The following is a 23,165-nucleotide window of genomic DNA, read 5'->3' on the forward strand; positions in this document are numbered from 1 at the left end:
GAGACGCTAGGACCTCACGGGCAAAGGAGAGCCCGACCTCCTACAAGCAGGTATTCTCCCCCGCAAGGTCGCGGGAGGTCGCCCCCTCTGCGCACCTCTGGGTGCGAAGGCTACGGCGAAGCTTATTTGGAGTGGTCAGAATACGGCGTCCGTAAGTTGTACTCTGAGAGCTGTTTTTTTTTTTTTTTTTCTTTTTAATATGGTCTGTTCTGTGAATAGAAGTACATTTTGATGAAGTTATTCCTATTGTTTAAAATTATTTGTACAATCTCTCTTTTCCCGCATAATGTTATGCTTGTCTCTAAATCAGACGACCAATGCTTTTCGTTTTACGTGAAGTCTTACCTCGCAGCATCAAGTCTCGATTCCTTTCTGATATTGTACTTAGCCAATTACAGTATATATATATAATATATATATATATATATATATATATATATATATATAAAGAGAATGAAAGAGAGGGAAATAGATGGACGATGTTTTCCGGCACGAAATGGAGCTTTCATGTCAGGAACTCGACTGCAATGGAAATTTCGTTTTTTGGCAAGTCGTAGCTATTGAAATCCTTGCTCCAGCGGGAATGAAAAGTGGCACGAGACGTGGCAAAAGGCGTAGGAACAGCAGCAGGGGCGTTATTAATGCATTGGTCATTTGAAGGCGCGAAGGAAGGAAAGGGGAAAAAACTAGAAAACGTTTACGATTTTCAGAAGCAATTTGCCAACTTTACGTTCGTCCATTTTCTGTGTATCACATCTGGATGGTCATAGAAAACGTGTTACTGTTTTTTTTTTTCATCGTAATATTAACAATTAAATCATTTGGTAAATTGTAATATCGTGGAATAGGTGTCCGAAATCGTAGCTCGAGGCCTATGACAACTAATTTCAAGTGGATGTAAGTTTTAGTTTTGCTGGACGAATGAATTTTTTGTTTTTGTTTATCGCTCAGTTTAGATGATGAGGAAGCTGTATTTATATAGATCGGCCATTGGAACATACACATGCTTATCATAGCAATATTATTTTTCAAATTTCGAAGCTTTACCATTGACTAAACTCACCGAAAACAATTTACCTTCATGAAAAGTTATTAATATATATTCTCGATACTTTACAAGTCTTGATATTTGAACTGGATACAGAAGACGGATTTAGAACGTATGTTGTTCATGCTTTTCCTTTTATTCTTTAATTTGTTGAGGGGATATCCTTCAGTCCGCTCATTCTTTCAATCTGCCTTGTAGTTTTAAGTGAATGGCTTTACCCTAGTCTCATCATAAAATCATATCATAAGCTCTTTTCAAGATCACTCATCTTTTTCGAACGTGAAGCTAAAAATTTAGCAACGATATTACGCTAACACAGGTGTGTACACTGACATAAGTGAATCAACCAATGTGATTTTGAAAAACGAACAAAATCCTCAACTGATCATCTTTCCAGGCTGCACTTGCAACGAGTGCGGGACTCGGAACTGTCAACACTTCACCGGCAAGTGCGAGTGCTTCCCGAATGTGGACGGAGAGGACTGTGATCGCTGCGCTGCAGATCACTGGGGCTTTGCATCTTGCCAGGTAAATAGTACTAATACGATCAAGAAATCTAGAAAATTCACATTGTTTGGACTTGCAGTGTAAAACAAAATAAGATTAAAGGAAATTATCGCCTTCTTGTGAGGTTTTAGATTATAGCTGTACAGAATATGTGTTCACTGATTTTTTTTTTTTTTTTTTTTTTTTTTTTTTTTTTGCATATTGAGGTTACTTAAAGTACTAATACGCTCATGAAATTGAGAAAATTCACATTTTTGGACTTGCAGTGTAAAAAAAAAAGTTTTAAGGAATATATTAATGTCATCTTGTGATGTTTTAGATTATACATGTACATAATATATGTTAACTGAATTTATTTTTGAATAGTGTAGTTTTGTTCCCTGTAGGCAGGATTAGGTTCGCTCATCCACAGACCTGAAAATGTCCCGCTAGTTTTATCTAATGTCAAGAGCGGTTTGAAATTTAAACACATGGCATCTTTATCCTTTATTTTAGGTTGTGGTTCAAAATAAGAAGTATTTTGTACGTATTGTAAAACATGTGTTGTGCAATTTGAATTTAAGCCTATATCGTATTCACCAACGCAGGGCTGCCAACCGTGCCAATGCGGAATTGCAGCCGCCAAGAGCCAGTGTGACGAAGGGACCGGTCAGTGCATATGCAGAGATGGCGCAACAGGACAACGATGCGAATTATGCAAACCGGGCTACTGGAACTACACTCGCCACGGATGCCAAGGTGAGAATAATTCCAGTGATTTTACCACGAGAAACGTATGAAAGTAACACGCATACAAAATTTAACGCCGTTAGAAAATGCAAAACAGATTTTATTCCCAATTTCATCTCTGTTTAGAGACGGACTAATAAAGTATCCATTAAGCATTCTATCGTCCATGATAGACTCTCACACTCGATTGAGTACCACGGCCAAGAGAAGAAGAAGAAGAAGAAGAAGAAGAAGAAGAAGAAAAAGAGTTCATTCATTTTAAAGGGTTATTCGCGCATTGTTTTTTTAGGAAAAGGCCTGCTTTTTTTTTTTAATGTAGAACAATAAATTAATCCTGACAATTGACTTGTAGTAACTTGATGAGTTTATTAACATCTGCTTAAAATACAGCCTAAGAGATGTAGGTCTGCCATACACTGATTTTACAATGCTGGAAAAAGATACCTTTTTTATTATATGTACATTCTAAACATATATCCTGAAAATGAATGAAAAACAATTACTATAGTATTTGATTCTGCGTAATTTGTCATCGAACATTGCAAATGAACCTTCAATCAGAGACGTATTGCTCTTCCAGCTTGCACGTGTCAGGAAGGGTTCAGCGTTGGTGTAGGATGCAACCCACTGACTGGCCAGTGTTCCTGCTTACCCGGCGTTGTTGGAGCAAACTGTGATGGGTGCCCCTACAGGTATTTACATAGTAGATATATACACATAGATATACAGTCATTATATTTGCTCTTAAATACATACCGTATGTCAATAATTCCATTGTACCATCTCGGGCATACAAACACATACATGCATATACAGTATATATATTATATATATGTTTATATATGCATACATACATTTATGTGTGTATATTCTATCTTTTGTGCTTGGGATTTTTATATTTACAGTTAATTATATGGCATATCAATATCGATTTTGCTTTAACTTAGGGGCAACTTACATTCGAAAGAGGATGATTTAAATACACCCACCCTAACCAGAATTGGAGCCCATATCGCTTATGGCTGGTACACGAAGACTAATCATTTAATGCATTCAGTTTGAATGTCCAAACACCTAAGAGAAAGTTTCCATGGAGGGGAAGATGGTGGCCTGAATATGTAGAAGCAGGGATTTAGAACATGCCAGCATATCACTAAGTAAATTTAATTTAGAAACTAGAATAATTAAGTGGTACTCTTGTGTAAAATTAGCCTTTTGTATGGTTACTTTAACAGTCCCCTGAGAAATGATCTAGTTAGTTACTTAGTTATTTTATTGACAAAAATATACAATTATTAGTACAAATTTGTACACAAAGGGACATAATACAAATATACAAAGTAGACAGTAATCTCTTTTTTTCTACACTGAGTTGCATGGATGAAAACTTAAGAGTCTATCTGAACAGACACTTTAAGAAAATAAATAAACAGAAATTAAAAGTGTACAAGATAATAAAATGTCAAAATAAGTAAAAACTATTGATGTAATGCTTGACTGATTTAAGAGGAGACAGTAACCTCTAACTTTTGAGAAAGGCTACTTCTGTCCGTAGCGTTTCAACATAGAAATCGCTCTCATTTTGCTCTCTTAGGTGGGTACTGATTGAAGGATATGGCTGCCAAGAGTGCGAGGAGTGTGTTCATGCTCTGCTTGACACTACTGATGAACTTATTAGGCTAATTGAGCCAACGATACTGGAATTCAAGGTATGTTTTGTACTCATCTTTATGTCATCACCATCATCATCATCATCAGCCGTTGCTAGTCTACTGGAGGACAAAGGCCTCAGACATGTCCTTCCACTCCCTTCTGTTTATGGTTTTTCTATGCCTTCTATACCCGCAAATTTCCTTAGTTCGTCAATCCATCGTCTTCTCTTCCTTACCCTGCTTCGTTTGCAATCTCTAGGGACCCAGTCTGTTATTCTTTTCGTCCATCTATTATCTGACATTCTCATTATATGTCCTGCCCACGTCCATTTCTTTTTCGTAATTATTATTAGGATATCCTCTAGTTTGCCCTCGTATCCATGTTGCTCTTTTTCTGTCTCTTAGTGTTATTCCCATCATTATTCTGTCCATTTACAAACAGAGATACATGAATGTTTTTCTGTCCCGAATATTATAATGAGAAGAATTCTAATGAGAACTTTGCACCCTCTCAAGACCGCAGCGCACAGCTACTTCCTCCACCAGTCGTTGAGCGCTATCAATTCGACGGTGCACGAGCTTCGACCACGGGTCGATCTGATGGACCTTCCCCAGGCTGAGACGCATCCAATTCACACAGCCATCGAGGACGTCTTCAAGACGGCGCAGTCCATTTCTGGCAAGGTGAGTGATGCCATTATTATTATTATTATTATTATTATTATTATTATTATTATTATTATTATTAAACAGAATTGCCGTTTGGATGCCGTTGAGTTTATGTAGTAGTTTCTGAAGTCTCGAATGAGTTTCTTTGTATAACTATATACAACCTAGACTCAGCGCCACCTAGACCGTGTTATTCTGTTTAATGAAGTTTTTTTTTTTTTTTTTTTTTTTTTTGAGAAAGGGACCTTCTTCCGAGATATTAAAATTATTTTATTATTATTATTATTATTATTATTATTATTATTATTATTATTATTATATTATTATTATTATTATTATTATTATTATTTGTTCCATGGGGTTGTTTGTGTTTTATTTTTATTTTTATTTTTAGTTTTATTTATTTCTATTTATTTTCTGGTGGTGATGGGGGATTTATTCTATGGGGTTGTTTGTTTTAGTTTTTTTTTCTGGTGGTGGTTGTGGCGGGGGGGGCGTCCTGTTAGTATCATCGTGCAGGGCCGTTGCTAGGAGTTGCCGGTTCCAATTAGAAAATTATAGAAATTAAGAAAAAAATTTTTTTGCCTAATATAAAAAGGATTTTTCAAGTGAAATATTTCTGTTAATATAGTATATGCATAACAATGTGGGGTACTGCTTCATTTCGTGTCTTCGGTAGCGGTTTATTGGTATTGGTTTATCCCTCTTAGAATAGAGAAAATGAGAATTTCGCAAAAAGTTGTCAGAATTTTAACGAAAGTTTTGCCAGAGGATGATCGTAATCAGTAATGAGGACCTTTCGCGGGTGAGATTCCTCAGCCTCGTTTTGTTTGTGCTATCTATGAATAGCCTAGGCCTAGGCTTTCTAGGCTAAAGAAACTGAAACCATACGAACCATTTCCATAGAGTTTGTTAACCAAATTTTTGCACTTGAATTACATCTGCTTTTCTTAAAAGTTAGAGGTTACTATAAGTTCTTTCTTAAATCAATCAAGCATTACACCAATTGTTTTCCTGAGTTATAAATTTTTTTATCATCTTGTACACTTTTTTTATTTCTGTTTATTTAGTTTCTTGAAGTGTCTGTGCGACTGGAAGTTATTTCAAATGTTCCAAACACAAGAAACTGAATCCATATACACCATCGATGTAAATTTTGGTAAACAATTTCCATAATTCTGAAAAAAAAGTCACACTGGGGGACGTTTCCTCCTCTTAACCTGTAAGATTTCATTTGGATTCTGACAGCTAAACCGTTTTTGGTCGATGAAAATGTGTGCTAAAAGATATGATGTTGGTAGGGGCAGGCACTCTGTTGAGTTTGGGAGCGTTTTGTACGTTCGTTAGTCCATCCGCCGTGGTTACGCGGTATGCGTCTTGTGTTAAAACCCAGATCTAAGCAACTGTAGGTATAAACGAATCATATTTTATCTGTAAGTGTTCACGTAGAATCATGAGCTATAGAAACCTTTAAAGTTACACTTCCTTGTTCCGTGACTATCTCATTACCGTAGAGGGCTGTTGCCGTCAGTACACCTCATGCTGTGTACTGTAGGCATTTCTTAAGGTTCTTTGCAGCGTGCGGCCCCTAGCTGCAACCCCTTTCGTTCTTTTTACTGTACCTCCTTTCATATTCTCTGTCTTCCATCTTACTTTCCATAATCTTCATAGTGCAGCTGCGAGGTTTTTTTCTCCTGCTACACCTTTCAAACCTTTTAGTGTCGATTTCCGTTTCAGCGCTGAATGACTTCATAGGTCCCAGCGTTAGGTCTTTGGCCTAAACTCTATATATTTCATTGTAGTTTTAACGTTAGGCAGCATTTCAAATATAGAAAATACTTGCTGCTGAAACTTATGAATAAGACGCTATAAACTGGTATTATTTTGCCTCATATACTCGCAGGCAAACATTCTGTACGATCGAGCTGACGAAGCCTCAACAAACAGCTTTGCAGTGTTTAACGACGCCCTTGCCGTTCAGAAACACGTCGATGACGCCTTCAGTTCAGCAAGGAGTGTCATTGGAGAGATCAATCGGCTTGTAATTGGTCTGGAGACTGGCACAGGTAATACTAACTAACTGGATTGGATTGGCTAAGTTTTAAGCAATTGGCCTGGAGACTGGCACAGGTAATACTGACTGGATTGGATTGGCTAAGTTTGAAGCATAGTTGTGGCTCAGTGAGTCATTTAGCCGTTAGAACTGTTAACGTATGATGAATTGACTGTGCTCGAGAGCCTCCCTATTCTTCAGAGCTAGTTCTCATGACGAGGATAATGTATATGGAGTAGGTTCATTTGTAGATTTGTAGAGTAGACTATACATGCTCTGTTTTTTTCCATCTGTCCATCCGCCTGTGGTGTTTGCGCATGGTAACACTGCATCCTGGGCTTTAAATAATATCCTATTCCGAATATTAACGGTGTAATTCGCATACAGTAAATTATTAAAACACTTTTCAGGTGCAAATGTACTCCAAGATATCCTTTTATTTACCTAAAACTTACACTTAACGTAACTATTTAAAGCCCGGGATGCAGTGTTACCATGCGCGACCACCACACGCGGATGGACAGATGGAAAAAAACAGTGTAGAATCATGAACACCAAAGACAAATAATTACACGAAAGCAACGCCTTACACATCAGGCTTCCCTCCAAGAAGTAAATATGTAAACTAAATTCATTCTTATGCTTAAAAAAAGCTTACGTTTGTGTAAAAGTAAGTTCCTAAAATTCCGAAGTGGTTTAATAACCAGCTAATTGAAATGTATAGTATATTTATATGCAATTTGTATACATTTTGCGTAGGAAATGATAACTTTTGGGGGATGTACCATAGGACTCAGGCAATTATTCACCTTAACTAGTTGCTTATTTTGCAATCATTGTTTAGAAATTAAAAGTGCCATGGCCACGAAACTTCTGGAACTTGTTTAATTTTATTTTCCCTTCAGGTGCACAACTTGAGCAAGCAATTCACGAAGCCGAAGACATTGTGGATCGGATGCGACAGCGCGATTTCAGTCCATTTGGGGATAAGGCGGAAGTAGAACTGGAAATTTCCAAAGAATGGCTGGAAAGAATGGAAGGTTTCTTCAACCCAGTTAAAGTAAATATCATTTATACTTGTTTTACCACTAATAATGAAGAAGTTTGATGACAAGTAAGGAAAGCAGTAGAGCTTAGCTAATCGTATTGCAATGAAGTTTTCAGACTATTTCAAAATTCACAGTTTTGTCAAAAGTTAAATACCTTATATCAGATCAACTCAGTTTTATGTAAAATTTATGAATGTATCAATCACTATTGTTTCCCAGTTGTGACTGAACGTATGAGTTATTCGTCTTAGAACATGGCTAGGGATGCCCTCTAGAATCCATTTACCATTATAATTTAACATGGTAAATACTTTCTTTATTGAAAACATTTTTATGGCAATCAAAACTAGATTATTATCACACAGCTGAGAATTGAGAAGAGTTGAGTTTATCATATGTTCGAATAGATGTTCTGTGCATATTTTTTGAGGTCAGTATCATGACACTGTCAAAACAGTAGAAAAGTATTTATATAAAAGTATAATTCTGAGGCCGTCTTTTCTGCATATGAGAATATACAGACAGTTCTTGTGTTTCTCATGTAGGCCAGAGAGGCCAGCTACATATGTAGTCTTGAGCAACATTCTTTCTCATAACACAGTAAAATGACAGCAGCATAGATGATAAAGTTCTTCATTAACAAAAAATGTCATGAATTGTTTCTTGCATTTTATTTTGTTTTTGGAATGGAAAATATTGATCCTCGTTGCTTGTATCTTGGAGATATCATTTCCCCCTTATGAGGGCAGTTCCATCAGTGAACCTCAAGCGGTGCACTGTAGGCATTACTTTAAGGTTGTTTGCAGTGTGCCTTCTGCCCTTAGCTGCAACCACTTTCGTTCCTTTTACTGTACCTCCTTTCATATTCTCTTTCTTCATCTTACTTTCCACTCTCTCCTAATACTTGATTCATAGTGCAACTGCGAGGTTATCCTCCTGTTACACCTTTCAAACCTTTTACTCTCAATTTCCGTTTCAGCACTGAATGACCTCATAGGTGCCAGTGCTTGGCATTTGGCCTAGATTCTATATTCAGCTCCGGATATATAATTTCACCTGCATTATTGTATCTGAATAACAAAAATCTCTTTTTAGGCCCAAGAGAATGCAACAGGATCGTACGAGAATTCCCTGAAGAAGTACGATGAGAAACTAACGGAGATGCGAGGTCACATCCTGAAGGCTAATGATAAGGGCAAAAGCGCCCAAGAGATGAACCAGGAGAATAAAGTGTTCGGGTAAGATGATTCAAGGATAGTTCATCTATTCAGTAATTAGCGTAGGATCAACCATTAAACATAGCACCACTGGTCTGGATCAAAGGCCCTTTAGCATCGATTTATACTCTAAAAATCTGACTAAGTCGTGACTCTAACTAATGCCTACAAAGAGCTAGACAACAGCTTTGAAATTCCTCTTGTCTCAAGAACTGATTTACATTTTCCAGGTACGAAGCTTTGAAGAAGAAACTGGACGAGGCTAATAAGATGGATGGTCAGGTCGAGAAGTTCATCAATGAAGGCCGAGATTATGTCGATAAAGCAAACCAGAACTATCAGAACGCTTCAGGAAATTATGATATGTTAGGTAAGATTCTCTTGAATTTGAACGGTATTGTAACTGTAAGTCGCTGAAAGGCAGCCTGTATTCTTAACTTTATTTTTTAACTCGAATAGAATTCGCTCCTGCCACCCACGTTCTGCTAAATGTTACTTAGCAATCCAAATGCTCTTTAGTCGTTTTCCTATTTTGCGTGCTCAGTGGTATGTTAATGTCAAAAAATATAATTCTCTGTCTGACCACTCTTTCGAATCCACGGGAGGCCGAAATTATTATCAACTTTAAAAAATTCTCCTTCAGTTAACATACATGGAAATATATTAATTCCGAGGTAGAGCGAATTGGATATTAAAGGGCATTTGTAGCTTAATGCATGTATATGAATCACGGTGATGTGATAAGAATTCTTATATATATAATTATATATATATCTTATATATATATATATATATATATATATATAATATATATATATTTGATTTCAAAATCACGAAGAAATAAAAAAACGTGATGATTATACGAACAAAGTTACAGCCACGAAGGAAAATTTAAACACTGAGGATGCTAAATGACCAAGTCTTGGCAATAAGACGAAAGTACTTAGCATCTCCAGTGTTTCAATTTTCCTTCATTGCTGTATATATATATATATATATATATATATATATATATATATATATATATATATATATATGTGTGTGTGTGTGTGTGTGTGTGTATATATATATTTGTGCGTGTGTATGTCCGTATGTATGTATACACATAGACTGTATCATTAAAACATCACTTTGCATCGTAATCATATAAGCTGGGCAACAGATGTCCCTGGTATACACGGCAACTCGGAATTTGAAACAATTATGTAAAATTGTCTAGACTTTTACTTCGGAGTTGCATGTAAGCTACTATTTTACTAACGCCGATCTTATTTCACTTGACAGTTGTGGAGATTGGAAAACTTCGAACTGCAAAATCTAACTTGAATACGACAGTGGCAACAGTTGTGTCGGAGCTCGAACGAGCTCAGCTTCCAGCGCACAAAGCGCAAGGTCACGCCGAAATACTCAAGAATCGGGTGAGTTCTATTTTGTTTGGGAGATATTATTTTCTCAATCGTCGTTATGATCGATTTTAAGGGACATTGATGGCGTTTTTAGGTTCCATATTGTGAGAATAACTTAAGGGAAACACGATTAGTGCAGGGGTGAGATTCTACCCAATGTGGAACGTATGATGGTGATATAAATAAAGGCATAAGCCACGAAGGAAAAATAAACAACGGAGTTTCTGCAAGATCTTTCGACTCAACGTCCTTTACTCAGCAGTTTATCTGCTGAGTAAAGGACGTTGAGTCGAAAGATCTTATTTTTCCTTCGTGGCTTATACCTTTATTTATGGATTTATCACGTTCCAAACTTTCGTGATTCAGTTATACATGATGGTAATATACTTGACATTTTGCAGATATTTACAGGTACAAATACTAACTTACTCTCAGTATTGGTGAATTTAACAGAGAATAAAAATAAAATTAGATCATTACTTTATATTTATTTAAGTACTATCTTCGAAAAGTCGTCATATTCATTTGGTTTTGTGGTTACAAGAAAAATTATGGCAGCTGTATCGGTCTTAATATTTTATGTAGAAAAGCTAAAATTAACAGAAGTTGGAAGATCATCAGAAAAAGAAAAAATATCAAATATATAAAGCTTTCATGATAACGACTATGAAATTAGATTAGAACGATTAGAAAAACGTTTCAGTACTATAGGACTTTTACTTCGTTGTGGAATTATCTGTAAAAGGCAAAGTTGTTAATGGAACTTAATATACATACATATATATATATATATATATATATATATATATATATATATATATATATATATATATATATATATATATATATGTAATTGCATATTCAATTACCTGTCATTCAGTAGAACAGTAACACACCACTTTGTGAAAGCATTACTTTTACATAGTCTAAGATAACAGATGAGGTTGCAGATACCTCCGTCCCTTCTGTCATGCAAATTCACACAAACAGACAAAGTCTCCCCCCCCCCTACCTCCCAACCTTTACATCCGGCTTAATGCAATATCTGGTCTCGAGGGAGGTCGGTTCATGAGAGTTCCTGTTCTTCAGTTTATCTCCTTAAGAGCACCAGTAACCCCCAATCATGCGACAACCTCTTGTTTTTCCAGGCCGATGAACTGGATGATTTGCTGGCAGACACTCGTCAGGTGGCTGAAAATGCTCTGGAAGCCGCAAATGCTTATAATAACATCGTTATTGCCATTGATGATGCTTACAATGCCTCTGTTGTTGCCAAGAAATCTGCTATGAGGGTGAGTGTTTACACTGTCGTGATTTTTACTTTGATTCTTTGGCTATTATTGTACTATAATATATTTGTAATTGATTGTTTTATTGTAATGTTGTACTATAATATATTTGTAATTGATTGTTTTATTGTAATGTTGTACTATAATATATTTGTAATTGATTGTTTTATTGTAATGTTGTACTATAATATATTTGATTGTTTTATTGTAATGTTGTACTATGATATATTTGTAATTGATTGTTTTATTGTAAATTATTGCATAAAATCATTATTGATAAAGGATAAAAGTATAAGAAGTAGGCTTAAGAGGAGAGTGGAAAAGAACATCGTACTAGAGTTTAAAGAAAGATAAAGTAAAGATAATCTTTAGAGAGCCTCTACTCTGGTCATCAGATGACTAATAATAGAGTTTACTCTTCTTCCTTGGGTTCTTTAGTGTTTTAGAAAACTTATTGATCGTTCTGACATGAATATTTCCAACTCATGACTTTATGACCTCGATGATGGTCAAATCCTGGGTCGAAATTTATGTTAAGAGGGAAAATTCACCCTGTACCTCACAAAACATTGATTTTTTGTTTTGTTTGTACTGCTGACTTTAAAGGTAAATGTCCTTCAAATGATTCATTGATTGCTCAGCATATACTGGAATTTTTTTTTTATAGGCTGTTGAAATGTCTGAAGGTATCAGTGACCAAGCTCTGGACTCTCAGAAGAAGTCTGAAGAAAAGTATGGACTCGCTGAGCTGAGGGTGGTTCAAGTTGAAAGTGAGCTTCGTCCTCAGTTGATCAGTGCTCAGAAAGATGTACAAAATCTAAAAGATATCAATTTATACATCAGTGGCTCCTTAGCTGTCATTGACAGGTAAGTGTGGCTTAGTCTTAGAAACATTCCGTTAAAAATCAAATCAGCTTTTGCAGGCAGTCCCTGGTTATTGGCAGGGGTTACATTCTCGGGGGGTTGCTGGTAAGTGAAAACTGTCATTAACTGAAACTTGGTGATTTAACTCCATTATTGGCACCTTATGGCGCCGATAAACGAAACTTGGCCTGTTATGATGCCATAAATCGCCGACTTTGTGTTGCTAGACAAGCCCCATAAAAATGATTTGCCATTAACCGAGTTTGCTGATCACCGGGGACTGCCTACTTTCTCTAAGTGGTCATGAATGCTGAAACAAAAGTTGCTTTCACAATACTGCAGGATTTGATAAATTAGAGCTGAAGTGAATTTGGCAATAATGAATGCAAACAAAAATCCACACAATATTATGGAATGTGTTCTATCATATGCTCTAAATGATAACAGTGGTAGGCTTGTAAGATGAAAAAAGAACTTAGCCAAATATATTATGAAAAGTTTGTGTAAATCCTTTGTAGATAAAGTTCCATGAAGAATCCCGTGCATTGTGTAATTACTATTAATATTTGTGAGTTGTGATATACTTTTCCTAAAAGTTAAGTATGTATGATTTCATAAACATAAAATTTGAATGCTTTGTGATAGATAATAGAACACTGAAGAGGTTTACTTTTTCAGTAAAATCTCACTTAATCTCACAGTACATTGATCCGGTTAGTAAAAAAAACAATAGATTATTTCGTTAACCTAAAATGCAATGAGTTTTCATGGGAAGGGTATCAAAACTAATATATATGGATTTTCCAAGTTGTGAGCTATCTTTTAGACATTTTAATGCGTTTGTCGCTGCTATGTATTGTATTTTGTAATATTTTTAAAAATAGATAACCACTGAGTCTGTTTGCAGTTAGGTATGTTTCACAGAGGAGATGCAAGTTTTGTTTTATAAATCAGTGATTCTGGTTAGCTGTGAATGTATTTACAATTGGAAAGAAGAAAAACCATGATCTCGCTAAAAAGTATTGTTGTGCTAACAACAATAAAAAAACAACCATAATGTTTTTTTAATTCATTTTTACTCGCCCAAAAATCAGATGACATTAGTCCAATATTTTTTTCTTTCTAAAATTTCAGTGGACTAGAGTCCCTTCAAGCTTCATCTATTTCTGAAGAAGCTGCAGATCTGAAAGGGAGTGCGGTTGAGTCCAGGGAAAGCGCCAACGAGGCCATTCTCAACATTGCAAACATTGAAGACCAGTTACCTCAAGCCGCTGAGGAGGCGCGTGCATTAAGGAAAAATATTGCAGAAGGACAGAAAGCTATCCAGCTTGCGTACAAACAGGGTATGTATGGACCAACCAGGTTATGAAAATTCTACGTGGGACCGCATTTCATTTGGCATTTTTGATAAAGTCCAGAATAGATGCGACGCCAGTTATGTCAACCGTTTATGTGAACTGTAAACTTTCGAAACCTTTCCGGAGGATTTTAAAAATCATACCATTGTAATGATGCACACATTGCAGGTATAAAGAACTACCTTTTTCAAATGGCTGTTTTCCTAACTGATACACCTTATTTTCGAAGCTTGTATTTTCATATGTAATTTTTGTAGCTGCAACCGCTGAACTAAGTATCATGTTAGCTCAGTCACTTCAGGCCTGCAAGTATTAGCATATCAATAAAACAATTTCCTTTAGCAGTTTGACAATGAGCAGCCCTAAAATAAACTGCCTGACACTCCAAGTTAGGCCATTCACTTTTCTTGCCTTTCAGGTGTCAGCCAGAAATTCCACTATTCATGCAAATCTTTTAATAAATGATCTTGCTCCTGGATCCTATCCTGAGCTTAAATTAAGCAGAACTTACAGTTGGGTCGTATCCCATATACTAACTTTCTAAAATGCATTTCAGTTGAAGAAGTGGAGCAAGTTGTCCCAGAAATGGTGGAGCTTGCCAGCACCCTTCGTACCAGGAAAGACGCCATCCAGGCCAAAGGGATTGACGTTGGCGATCGCCTGGAGAAGCTGAGAGACACCATCAAGAAGACTCGCGAACTTGCTAACAAGATTAAAGTGGGAGTTTCATTCCTGCCCAATACAACACTGGAACTGCAAAATCCTGAAGACCTGTCTAAGGCTGCTACAGCTACAAAGGTACTGTAACAGGGTACTGATTCTGGAGTTTGACTTCTCAAACAATTTACTGTGCTGTTATATGGTAACATGGTATTGATTCTGGAGTTTTACTTCTCAAACAATTTACTGTTCTGTTATATGGTAACATGGTATTGATTCTGTAGCTTGACTTCTCAAACAATTTACTGTACAGTTATATTTCTTTGGAATTCAGTATTTCTCATTGATTCACTAGGTGATTCAAGAAAGGAGAAATAAAGAAAATTCTGTCTCTGAAGAAGGTCTTATTTACAGGAAGTGAAAATACAATCAGTGTGAGGGTGGAATTCCACCATTTCTATCAGGCATTGAATACAATCACAAAAAATTATTATAAAAAAAAAACCTGACCTTAATTCCATTGCTTTCTATACAGTATATTTGCCACACATAGAATGGCATGGAATCTACTGCATCTGAAATTTAACTCCAATCATTGGGTTTAATTTTGTATCTTCTTTAGTTTTCGAAAATGTGCTTAACCTAAGAGAATCATTACTGTACAATCAACTTTGCCACAAACACCATAAAAAACTCTAAAATAAATTTCTAATAATTACTGCATTCCATTTGAGTTAATTAGTCTTCAAAGAGTCTCTGAGCTCTTGGTTTTACAAATGTCTAAAAGCTCTGTCGACATTTACTTTAATTTAATTTAATTTGTAGACATTTGATTTAAAGCAGAGAGGCTTATTATTAGACGCATGTACACAAAGCTGAAGTAAGTCTAATATGATTTCATTCTGATTCCAAACTCAAACAAGTACAGTATTAAAGACGTCAAAATCGCTATGAAAGATGAAATGATAGAGACAAAATGTAGACATTCTCCATCTACTCAAAGTATTTGACACGAAATCTTCTGCTTACCTTTGGCAGGTATCATTTTATGTACAAACCACTGAGCCCACAGGCCTCCTTGTGTTCATGGGGACGCCAGTTGGAGGTAGCCAAAGAATGAGGCGCTCGCTCAGTGACGACTTTATGGCTCTGGAGCTTGATCAGGGATTCCTTCACCTCACGATGGACCTTGGAGCTGGAGCTCACACCATCGAATACAATGATCTTTATATTGCTGATGGAGTGTGGACTCAGATCATAGTAGAAAGGTAAGGAAATGTAAATACTATTACTGGAAAGTTGCGGATTCATGAAAGGATGAAAGTAATCGCCATTGATATGTAACGAACTCTCTGTGTAGGGCTATACTGGGGAATGTGCCCCCATGCACAAGAAGAAGAAGAAAAAAAAACTCGTGTAGAAACGAGGCACAAGTTAGACTACTCTGTATCAGTTTACACTAGCAAGTATTTTATAGAGAACTGATTTCAATATGTAGCATCATTTTTTTTTCATACAGCTGCTACATACAGCGAACAGTGTAGAATAATTTGTCAGAACTGTATTCTAGACTGCTTTTGGGAGAATGATAGTCTTGCTAGTTCTGTATACCTCTCTTTTATGTAACATACTTCAATTGATATGATTCTAGAGAGAAAGTAAATGCAAGGTAGTAGCATCTCCCCAGATTACTGTATTGATAATTTGCCTTGCCTTTTTGCTATAAAACCTCTGCACCAACAAAAGCTTCATTAACAGAATGGGAAATAAAATGATAATCACTTACTATAATTTGGAATATATCCCCATTGCGTTAGTTAGAGGTATCTTTTCTGTGCCATGTGTTCAGTGATTAAGATGTCTACCTCTGTTTCCTTTTGACATGGATGGGGGTTACTTATCATAATTCATGTTTATTTCATTATTGAAATATATCATCATTCCTGGTTGGTCGATAAAATTTAAAACAACATATTGGCTATAAATACTTTGGCATTTTATAGAGAGACATTCATGTATTTATTTTTGTTTTGTTTTGTTAGGACGGGCAAAGTGGTGAAATTATCCATCCAACGAGAAGTCGACGGTGATATCGACGCAGGATCAGTTGAGGAGGTTCTGCCCGGAAGGTTCTCTGTGTTCAATCTGGATCCTAAAGTGTCCAAGATCTTCGTTGGCGGCATACCTGCAGGCGTGGAAATCGACAAGTCCATCAGGAGCACGTCATTCTTTGGGCAAATAGAAGACCTGAGAATTAATGACCGACCGCTTGGTCTCTGGAATTTCATACATAATGGAACAAATAACATTTACCAGCGAGGAGCCTTAGAGAGGTATGTTACCTACAAGTCGTTTTCCTCGTGCGACGCGTCAAAAATAGAAGTTAACCTCACGATAATTGGTTTGTTTTGACAAAAAATGGTCCAGGAAAAAGTTCCTCCTAACTACTCTGGTCCTGATGAAGAAGTCCCCATTGGCCATTCCTCAGTTCAGTGCTTCTGAGCCTGTTTCCGCTAATTAATTTGGTAATGTTTTCATTTGCAACCAAATTAAAGAGCTTCTGATAAGATCTCTTTTTTTTTATGTTTGTGAAAATCATTTATTTCCAAGATGTACCTGGATCGTAAAGGACTAATTACCAACATGCCAGTCAATAATTTTAATGCAGTGTGCTTTACATTACCATTGAGAATGTGGCTTCAAAACAGGGTTCACAAATTATAGTCTTACCCTCCAGTCGTGATAGAAAGCAGATCAAAACTAGCCAGTTGCATTTCTATATTACTAATGAACGAATTGTTGCTAAAAGCGTTCATTAGTAGATAGACTCTTCGTGGAATCATGCTTATATTACACTGAAGCTAAAGTTCATTTATTTTTTTAGTTCATATAATACTGCCTTTTTATCAGAAGCATATTTTGAATTAGTGAATTAGTACTCTAACCCACTGCTTCCCGACCCTACAACATTCCATGTACAATTACTTTTCAGAGATAAGTTGGTTGACCTGAAACCAGTAACCGGTTTACGCTTTGATGGCAATGGATACGCGGCCCTTGATACCCGTAATGGATACCGCTTCCAAAAACTGTTCGACATACAAATAGACTTCAAGACCTTTGCAGAGGACGGAATTCTGTTTATGATAGTTAGTGAGAGTGTAAGTGTATTTCAACTCTTAAAATCCAGTTGGTATTTATTTATTTTCTAAAGTTTTCATTATTGGCATAACCGAAAAAATTGATGGCGCAGTTCAAAGTTTTCAACAGTGAAATAAGATACATTTTTTCCAACAGGATCAGTACATGAGTGTATCTCTGGAAGAGGGCCACTTGCTTTTCCAGTATGATTTAGGAACTGGTGGTGCGACAATAAGATCAGAAAACACGTACAATGATGGGCAGTGGCACCACGTGGAAGTGGCCAGGCAGCAAAAGGCCGGCGTCCTGAAGGTATGTTAATTAGTTCCTTCATGGAAAGTTGACATTAGCAGAATCCAAAGTTCTGAAGTCATTGCTAGATATTACCCAGATTACAAGATTTAAAAAAAAAAAAGTGAAGTATATCTTAGTTTAACCAGACCACTGAGCTGATTAACAGCTCTCCCAGGGCTGGCCCGAAGGATTAGATATATTTTTATGTGGCTAGGAACCAATTGGTTTCTTATTGTGGGATCCGAACCACATTATATCGAGAAGTGAATTTCTAATCACCAGAAACAAATTCCTTTGACTCCATGTTGGCAGAGCAGGAAATCGAACTCGGGACTACCGAATTGGTAGTCGAGCACGTAAACCACTCATCCAACCAGGAGAAAGATTACAGAAAGAAAGCAAAGTTTCTGACGAAAGATTGGTTGCTAACGTTTGAATACAAACTCTATTTGTGTGAAGTTGATGAAAGAATGTCAGTGGGAAATTTGCACTGGAAAATTCACACTTGATAAACATAGTGGCTTTATAAATGTTCTTCAAAGTTTTCACTGGGGCTTACATATTTTCCATATTGCTACAACTTGAATCCAAAAAATATACAGCACAATTTGAACTTTGTCCACAGATAGCTCAAGAGACCATTCAAGGAGAATCAGGAGGCAGTGCAACACAGTTCAAAGACATTCCAGAGGTCATGTACTTCGGTGGTTATCCAGGAGAGCACGAGTTCACAGACATCACCAATGATGATTTCAACGGCTGCATGGACAACGTTATCTTGTCGTCCGTTAATGTTGACCTCACAAAGAGCACGGAGTCCCTTGGCACGGTACCGGGATGTCCAATACAGGTCAGGTCACTGAAATATTAAATTCGGTTTTCTCAATACTCATCAGAAAACTTTTATACACTCGATACCTATTTGTAGGCAGTCCCAGGCTTACGACATTCCGAGGTTACGACGCTTTTCAATTATATTCATCAGCAATTACTTCAAGGTTTATGAAACATGTTCCAGGGTTACGACCGTTACGACGCCGATATGGCAGAAGATATAAGACTCCAAAAATGCAAAATAATCAATATTTGGAGGTTTTTTGATAAAAATGCAATGAAAATGCAGTTTGCAGTTTTTAATACATCCAGAGCATTAAAAATAAAGTTTTCTTAGGATTTGTTTTTACAATTTTCCGGCTTACAACGATTTTCGACTTACAGCCTGTCTCAAGAATGGAACCCCTGTCGTAAGCCGGGGACTGCCTACTGAAATCTAATATAACACAATAGACCGACTTATATTGTTAATGACCCTGTACTTCCACGTTTATGCAAAAGACATGAAGAAGAGGTCGAAAGCAACTACTGTTGATGCCCAACGATTAACTGTAAATAATGTTCGTGTTGTCTTGTTATCGCGATGGTTAATGTTAAGGTTTGCTGTGTGGCAGTTTGCTGGTTCGAGTCTACGCTCGGCCATAATAATTGTTTACTTGGTGTTGGGTTGTTTTAGCTAATTTATGCATAGTTATCGCTCACGTGTACTTTTTGGTATTCGATAGTGTCTTCCTGTAAACAAATGAGGAAAGTTATCTGTTTTTAAAAGAGATTTCATACAGAACGGATATAACGAATGTAACGAAGTTGGTATTTACTGAGGAATATTTGGACCGTTTGTTATAGGAACACAATTTAATTGAACCACATCACATCACATCACATCACATCACTCAAGTTACGCTGCATACGTCAAGTCTACATGTATAAACCCTAACAATATAACCATATCGATGTTACCGTCATGGATCTAATAAAGAACTATATGTGCGTGTCAAAATTGTGTTTCTCCATCATTCACGTTAAGCAATAGAAGAACAGTGCATTAACAACTACATTTACTCGTATTGCAGGTGGCGAGCCTTGTGTCATTTGACATAGAGAATCCAGGCTATGTCAGGTACGACAGCCCAGATGGAAGCGGCCTGCAGCTCGTCTTCAAGTTCAAGACGGACCAGCCTGATGGAATGATATTCTATGCCTCGACGGCAGATCAAAGCAGTTATCTCTCACTCTCCATGGCTGAAAGTGCACTCATCCTTCGTGCATTCCCGGGAGGAGAGCTCACCACAGGTAATGTGTATTGTTCATGTTTCCAAAGGAATACAACAAATAGTGGTGATAATGTTATTTGAATGAGAGAGACTTTTAAGGTCTGCTTCTAGCTGGAATTGACATGACCAAGACGACGGAATAAGAGTATTTTACCTTGAATAATTTATCAGCTTTATAGCAGATTAATGTTATTACTTACATATATTCCGCATCTGGTTGCTAGTTTCAAGTCTGTTATTCAGGATCATAAGCAAAGGGTTGTAGACTAGTTTTTCCACGTGACAGTGAAAAAGACAGCAATGATATATTATGACATTAGAGTAGACATGTGACATTTTCCATAAGGTTAGAGGGACAATACAATCTTGTTGCAGCTTAGGTAATCAAAATAGCATCCTTCTTTATGTAAAGCACATCAAAACAATATCTAGATCACGTGATTTCTTTTATTTTGGTTTATATATACATACTAGGAAATTAGGTAACTGAGATGTAGTTACCAATTCTAAAAAGAAAAAGTGTTCTAGGTTTACATAATGTAGTCATCATACTTCTTTAGAGAGAGAGAGAGAGAGAGAGAGAGAGAGAGAGAGGAGAGAGAATGTCGAATATCATTGGACGTTACTTTCTTTGTAAAGCACTTTACAAATGTAATTTATTGACATCTTATTTCTGCCTTTGATTTTCCATAACTCCGGTGATGATGAAGAGTAAAGGTATATGTTAACGATTGTCATTCCTAATTTCAGGTTCCTTCGATAGATACAACGACAGTGAATGGCATGTGGTCATTGCAACGCGTGAACATAATGTTCTTCGTCTTGACATTGATGATTACAAGTCTTACAGGTAAATTGAGAATCAGAACATTGTATTCTTTTTAGTTTTACTAGACCCAAGGATGCTCTTTCCGGCTCGCCTTCTTTTCTGGCAATAGTCTGTTGCAAGTGAAACCCTGCTTCCTTCCTTCCTTTCTTCAGATCTTGCTCTGTCATCTCATTTGAAGTGTATTCTGTTCCAGTTCGAGCAAGTACTACGTGCAATCTGCTGTAAAGATGGCAAATATACCTGTATTTTCGTAAGAACACGTTGGTATGGTTGGAGAACATTATTGTTCTAGAATACGAACTTATCATGCACATTAAAGCATCGCTTCCTTTTCTTACAACTTTGCTCAGAGGTATTGTTAGTTTAGGAGTGAAAGTGAATGATTTGTGGGTAACTTATGGAATGAGAGTGAATTTATGAGTATTCCATATTGTTTTTTTTTTTTTCAAGGTAATATCGATAGTCAAATAGAGATATATCTCCTGCGAGCATAAAAAAAAATGCGTTATATCTTGCAATGTAACTGTACAACCTTTATTATTTACAGGGTCGATGTGCAAAAACGGGCTATTCCACTCGACGGTCCGGTGTTCTTCGGTGGCGTACCAGACACTTACAGCATTGCAGCGGCAGCCTCTGCAACCGATACCAATTTCTACGGGTGCATTGGAGATGCTACTCTCAATGGCCGTGTTGTCAACTTCGCTCAGAGCACAGAACGCCCAAGAGCTCTTCTGCAGAAGTGTCCGATATTCAAGAGCACTGCTCTCTTCCAGACTCCATCTCTGGGTATGGATGTGATGATGACACAAATCTGTTTCCATAGATTTAGTTTTCAAGATAAATTCCCATTTTTTTAGCATGCTGGGGTCCATGTTATATTAGTTCATGGCATGATAATGGCAAGGATAATGCTCATTGAGAGGAATGGTTCGTCAGGACCTTTTAATAAAGCTACAAAAATGATGTTTCACATAATACTGTAGCGCCAGTTTGCCTGAAAGTAAGTTTAGATAAGGCATTCCAGTTTGCCTGAAAATAAGTTTAAATAAGACGTTCCAATTTGGCTGAAAATAAGCTTAGATAAGGCATTCCAGTTTGTCTGAAAGCAAGTTTTGATAAGGCATTCCAGTTTGCCTGAAAATAGGTCCAGATAAGGTATTCCAGTTTGCCTGAAAATGGGTCCAGATAAGGTATTCCAGTTTGCCTGAAAATGGGTCCAGATAAGATATTCCAGTTTGCCTGAAAATAAGTTTAGATAAGACATTCCAGTTTGCCTGAAAGCAAGTTTAGATAAGGCATTCCAGTTTGCCCAAAAATAAGTTTAGATAAGGCATTCCAGTTTGGCTGAAAATAAGTTTAGATAAGGCATTCCAGTTTGCCTGAAAGCAAGTTTAGATAAGGCGTTTCAGTTTGCCTGAAAGCAAGTTTAGATAAGGCGTTCCAGTTTGCCTGAAAATAAATTTAGATAAGGCATTTCAGTTTGCCTGAAAGCAAGTTTAGATAAGGCATTTGCTATGAGATTTGAGCTTTCAGGAATGAACACAGTCCCAGGTAAGAGTAAAGATAGAAATGATTTAGTTACAGAGCTTCACTTCTTTTTTCACATAAGGAAGTTTGTTTGGCAAATCTGTACCAATTTTTGGTGGTTCCATATGACTTAGTGTCCATGTTGAATAATAATAATAATAATAATAATAATAATAATAATAATAATAATAATAATAATAATAATAATAATAGATTCTCAAGAATATACATGAGGCAGTTATAATAACAGAGCATGGGTAAGTAAGAAGCCAGTCATCAATCCAGTTAAAGAATGTCTTCACTTTCAAATTTGTTTGTTGTTTTCGGTCCAGCAAGTTCTGCATTTGTGTTAGGTTTTATCCCTCCCCTTTTTCAACTTGGCATTTGAAGGTTTTTATTAATTCTTTGAAGTCTTCATTAGTTCTTGGTATGCATGACTTGATATTGTCGATGAAGAAAATCTAAAAAGTCTTGTGTGTTCTAATCCAATGCATCAAGATGATCGACTTCCTTGATAACCGTGCGAGAAATTATGGTATTACTGTAGTATACTAAAATAGATGTTCCCACTATGGAAGTAGCCCTAGTTAATATTGAGTTTTTATTTTATTTTACCTGCCAGTGCTCATCGATGAATATTAAACCTGAGATGCTTCGTTATAGGAGGTTGAATTAATACAAGTCGGTTTTTGAACAAATCCTCTTGCTGGCATAATGTTTTATCGGTTTAGACACAGAAGCTTCAATTAAGATTTCTGTAAC

The 23,165-nt window shown here is 36.6% G+C and overlaps 1 protein-coding gene across 4 annotated transcripts in view; it reads left to right on the plus strand.

The window, feature by feature from the left end:
- Positions 1 to 23,165, plus strand: part of LOC135206917 (laminin subunit alpha-like) — an 82,416-nt gene that overhangs the window by 46,987 nt on the left and 12,264 nt on the right. For all 4 annotated transcript variants that reach the window (XM_064238408.1, XM_064238409.1, XM_064238410.1 and 1 more), the window contains exons 30-51: positions 1,446 to 1,576; positions 2,143 to 2,293; positions 2,865 to 2,976; positions 3,879 to 3,993; positions 4,453 to 4,620; positions 6,509 to 6,671; positions 7,564 to 7,718; positions 8,803 to 8,945; positions 9,155 to 9,294; positions 10,209 to 10,342; positions 11,479 to 11,622; positions 12,287 to 12,486; positions 13,618 to 13,826; positions 14,398 to 14,639; positions 15,540 to 15,769; positions 16,544 to 16,834; positions 17,494 to 17,662; positions 17,799 to 17,954; positions 18,562 to 18,786; positions 19,844 to 20,063; positions 20,795 to 20,894; positions 21,421 to 21,662. In XM_064238408.1, coding sequence (XP_064094478.1) covers positions 1,446 to 1,576; positions 2,143 to 2,293; positions 2,865 to 2,976; positions 3,879 to 3,993; positions 4,453 to 4,620; positions 6,509 to 6,671; positions 7,564 to 7,718; positions 8,803 to 8,945; positions 9,155 to 9,294; positions 10,209 to 10,342; positions 11,479 to 11,622; positions 12,287 to 12,486; positions 13,618 to 13,826; positions 14,398 to 14,639; positions 15,540 to 15,769; positions 16,544 to 16,834; positions 17,494 to 17,662; positions 17,799 to 17,954; positions 18,562 to 18,786; positions 19,844 to 20,063; positions 20,795 to 20,894; positions 21,421 to 21,662 — 3,840 coding nt within the window. The remainder of the gene's footprint in view (positions 1 to 1,445; positions 1,577 to 2,142; positions 2,294 to 2,864; positions 2,977 to 3,878; positions 3,994 to 4,452; positions 4,621 to 6,508; positions 6,672 to 7,563; positions 7,719 to 8,802; positions 8,946 to 9,154; positions 9,295 to 10,208; positions 10,343 to 11,478; positions 11,623 to 12,286; positions 12,487 to 13,617; positions 13,827 to 14,397; positions 14,640 to 15,539; positions 15,770 to 16,543; positions 16,835 to 17,493; positions 17,663 to 17,798; positions 17,955 to 18,561; positions 18,787 to 19,843; positions 20,064 to 20,794; positions 20,895 to 21,420; positions 21,663 to 23,165) is intronic.

This window comes from Macrobrachium nipponense, chromosome 31, assembly GCF_015104395.2.
Source record: "Macrobrachium nipponense isolate FS-2020 chromosome 31, ASM1510439v2, whole genome shotgun sequence".
NCBI classification, from domain to species: domain Eukaryota; kingdom Metazoa; phylum Arthropoda; class Malacostraca; order Decapoda; family Palaemonidae; genus Macrobrachium; species Macrobrachium nipponense.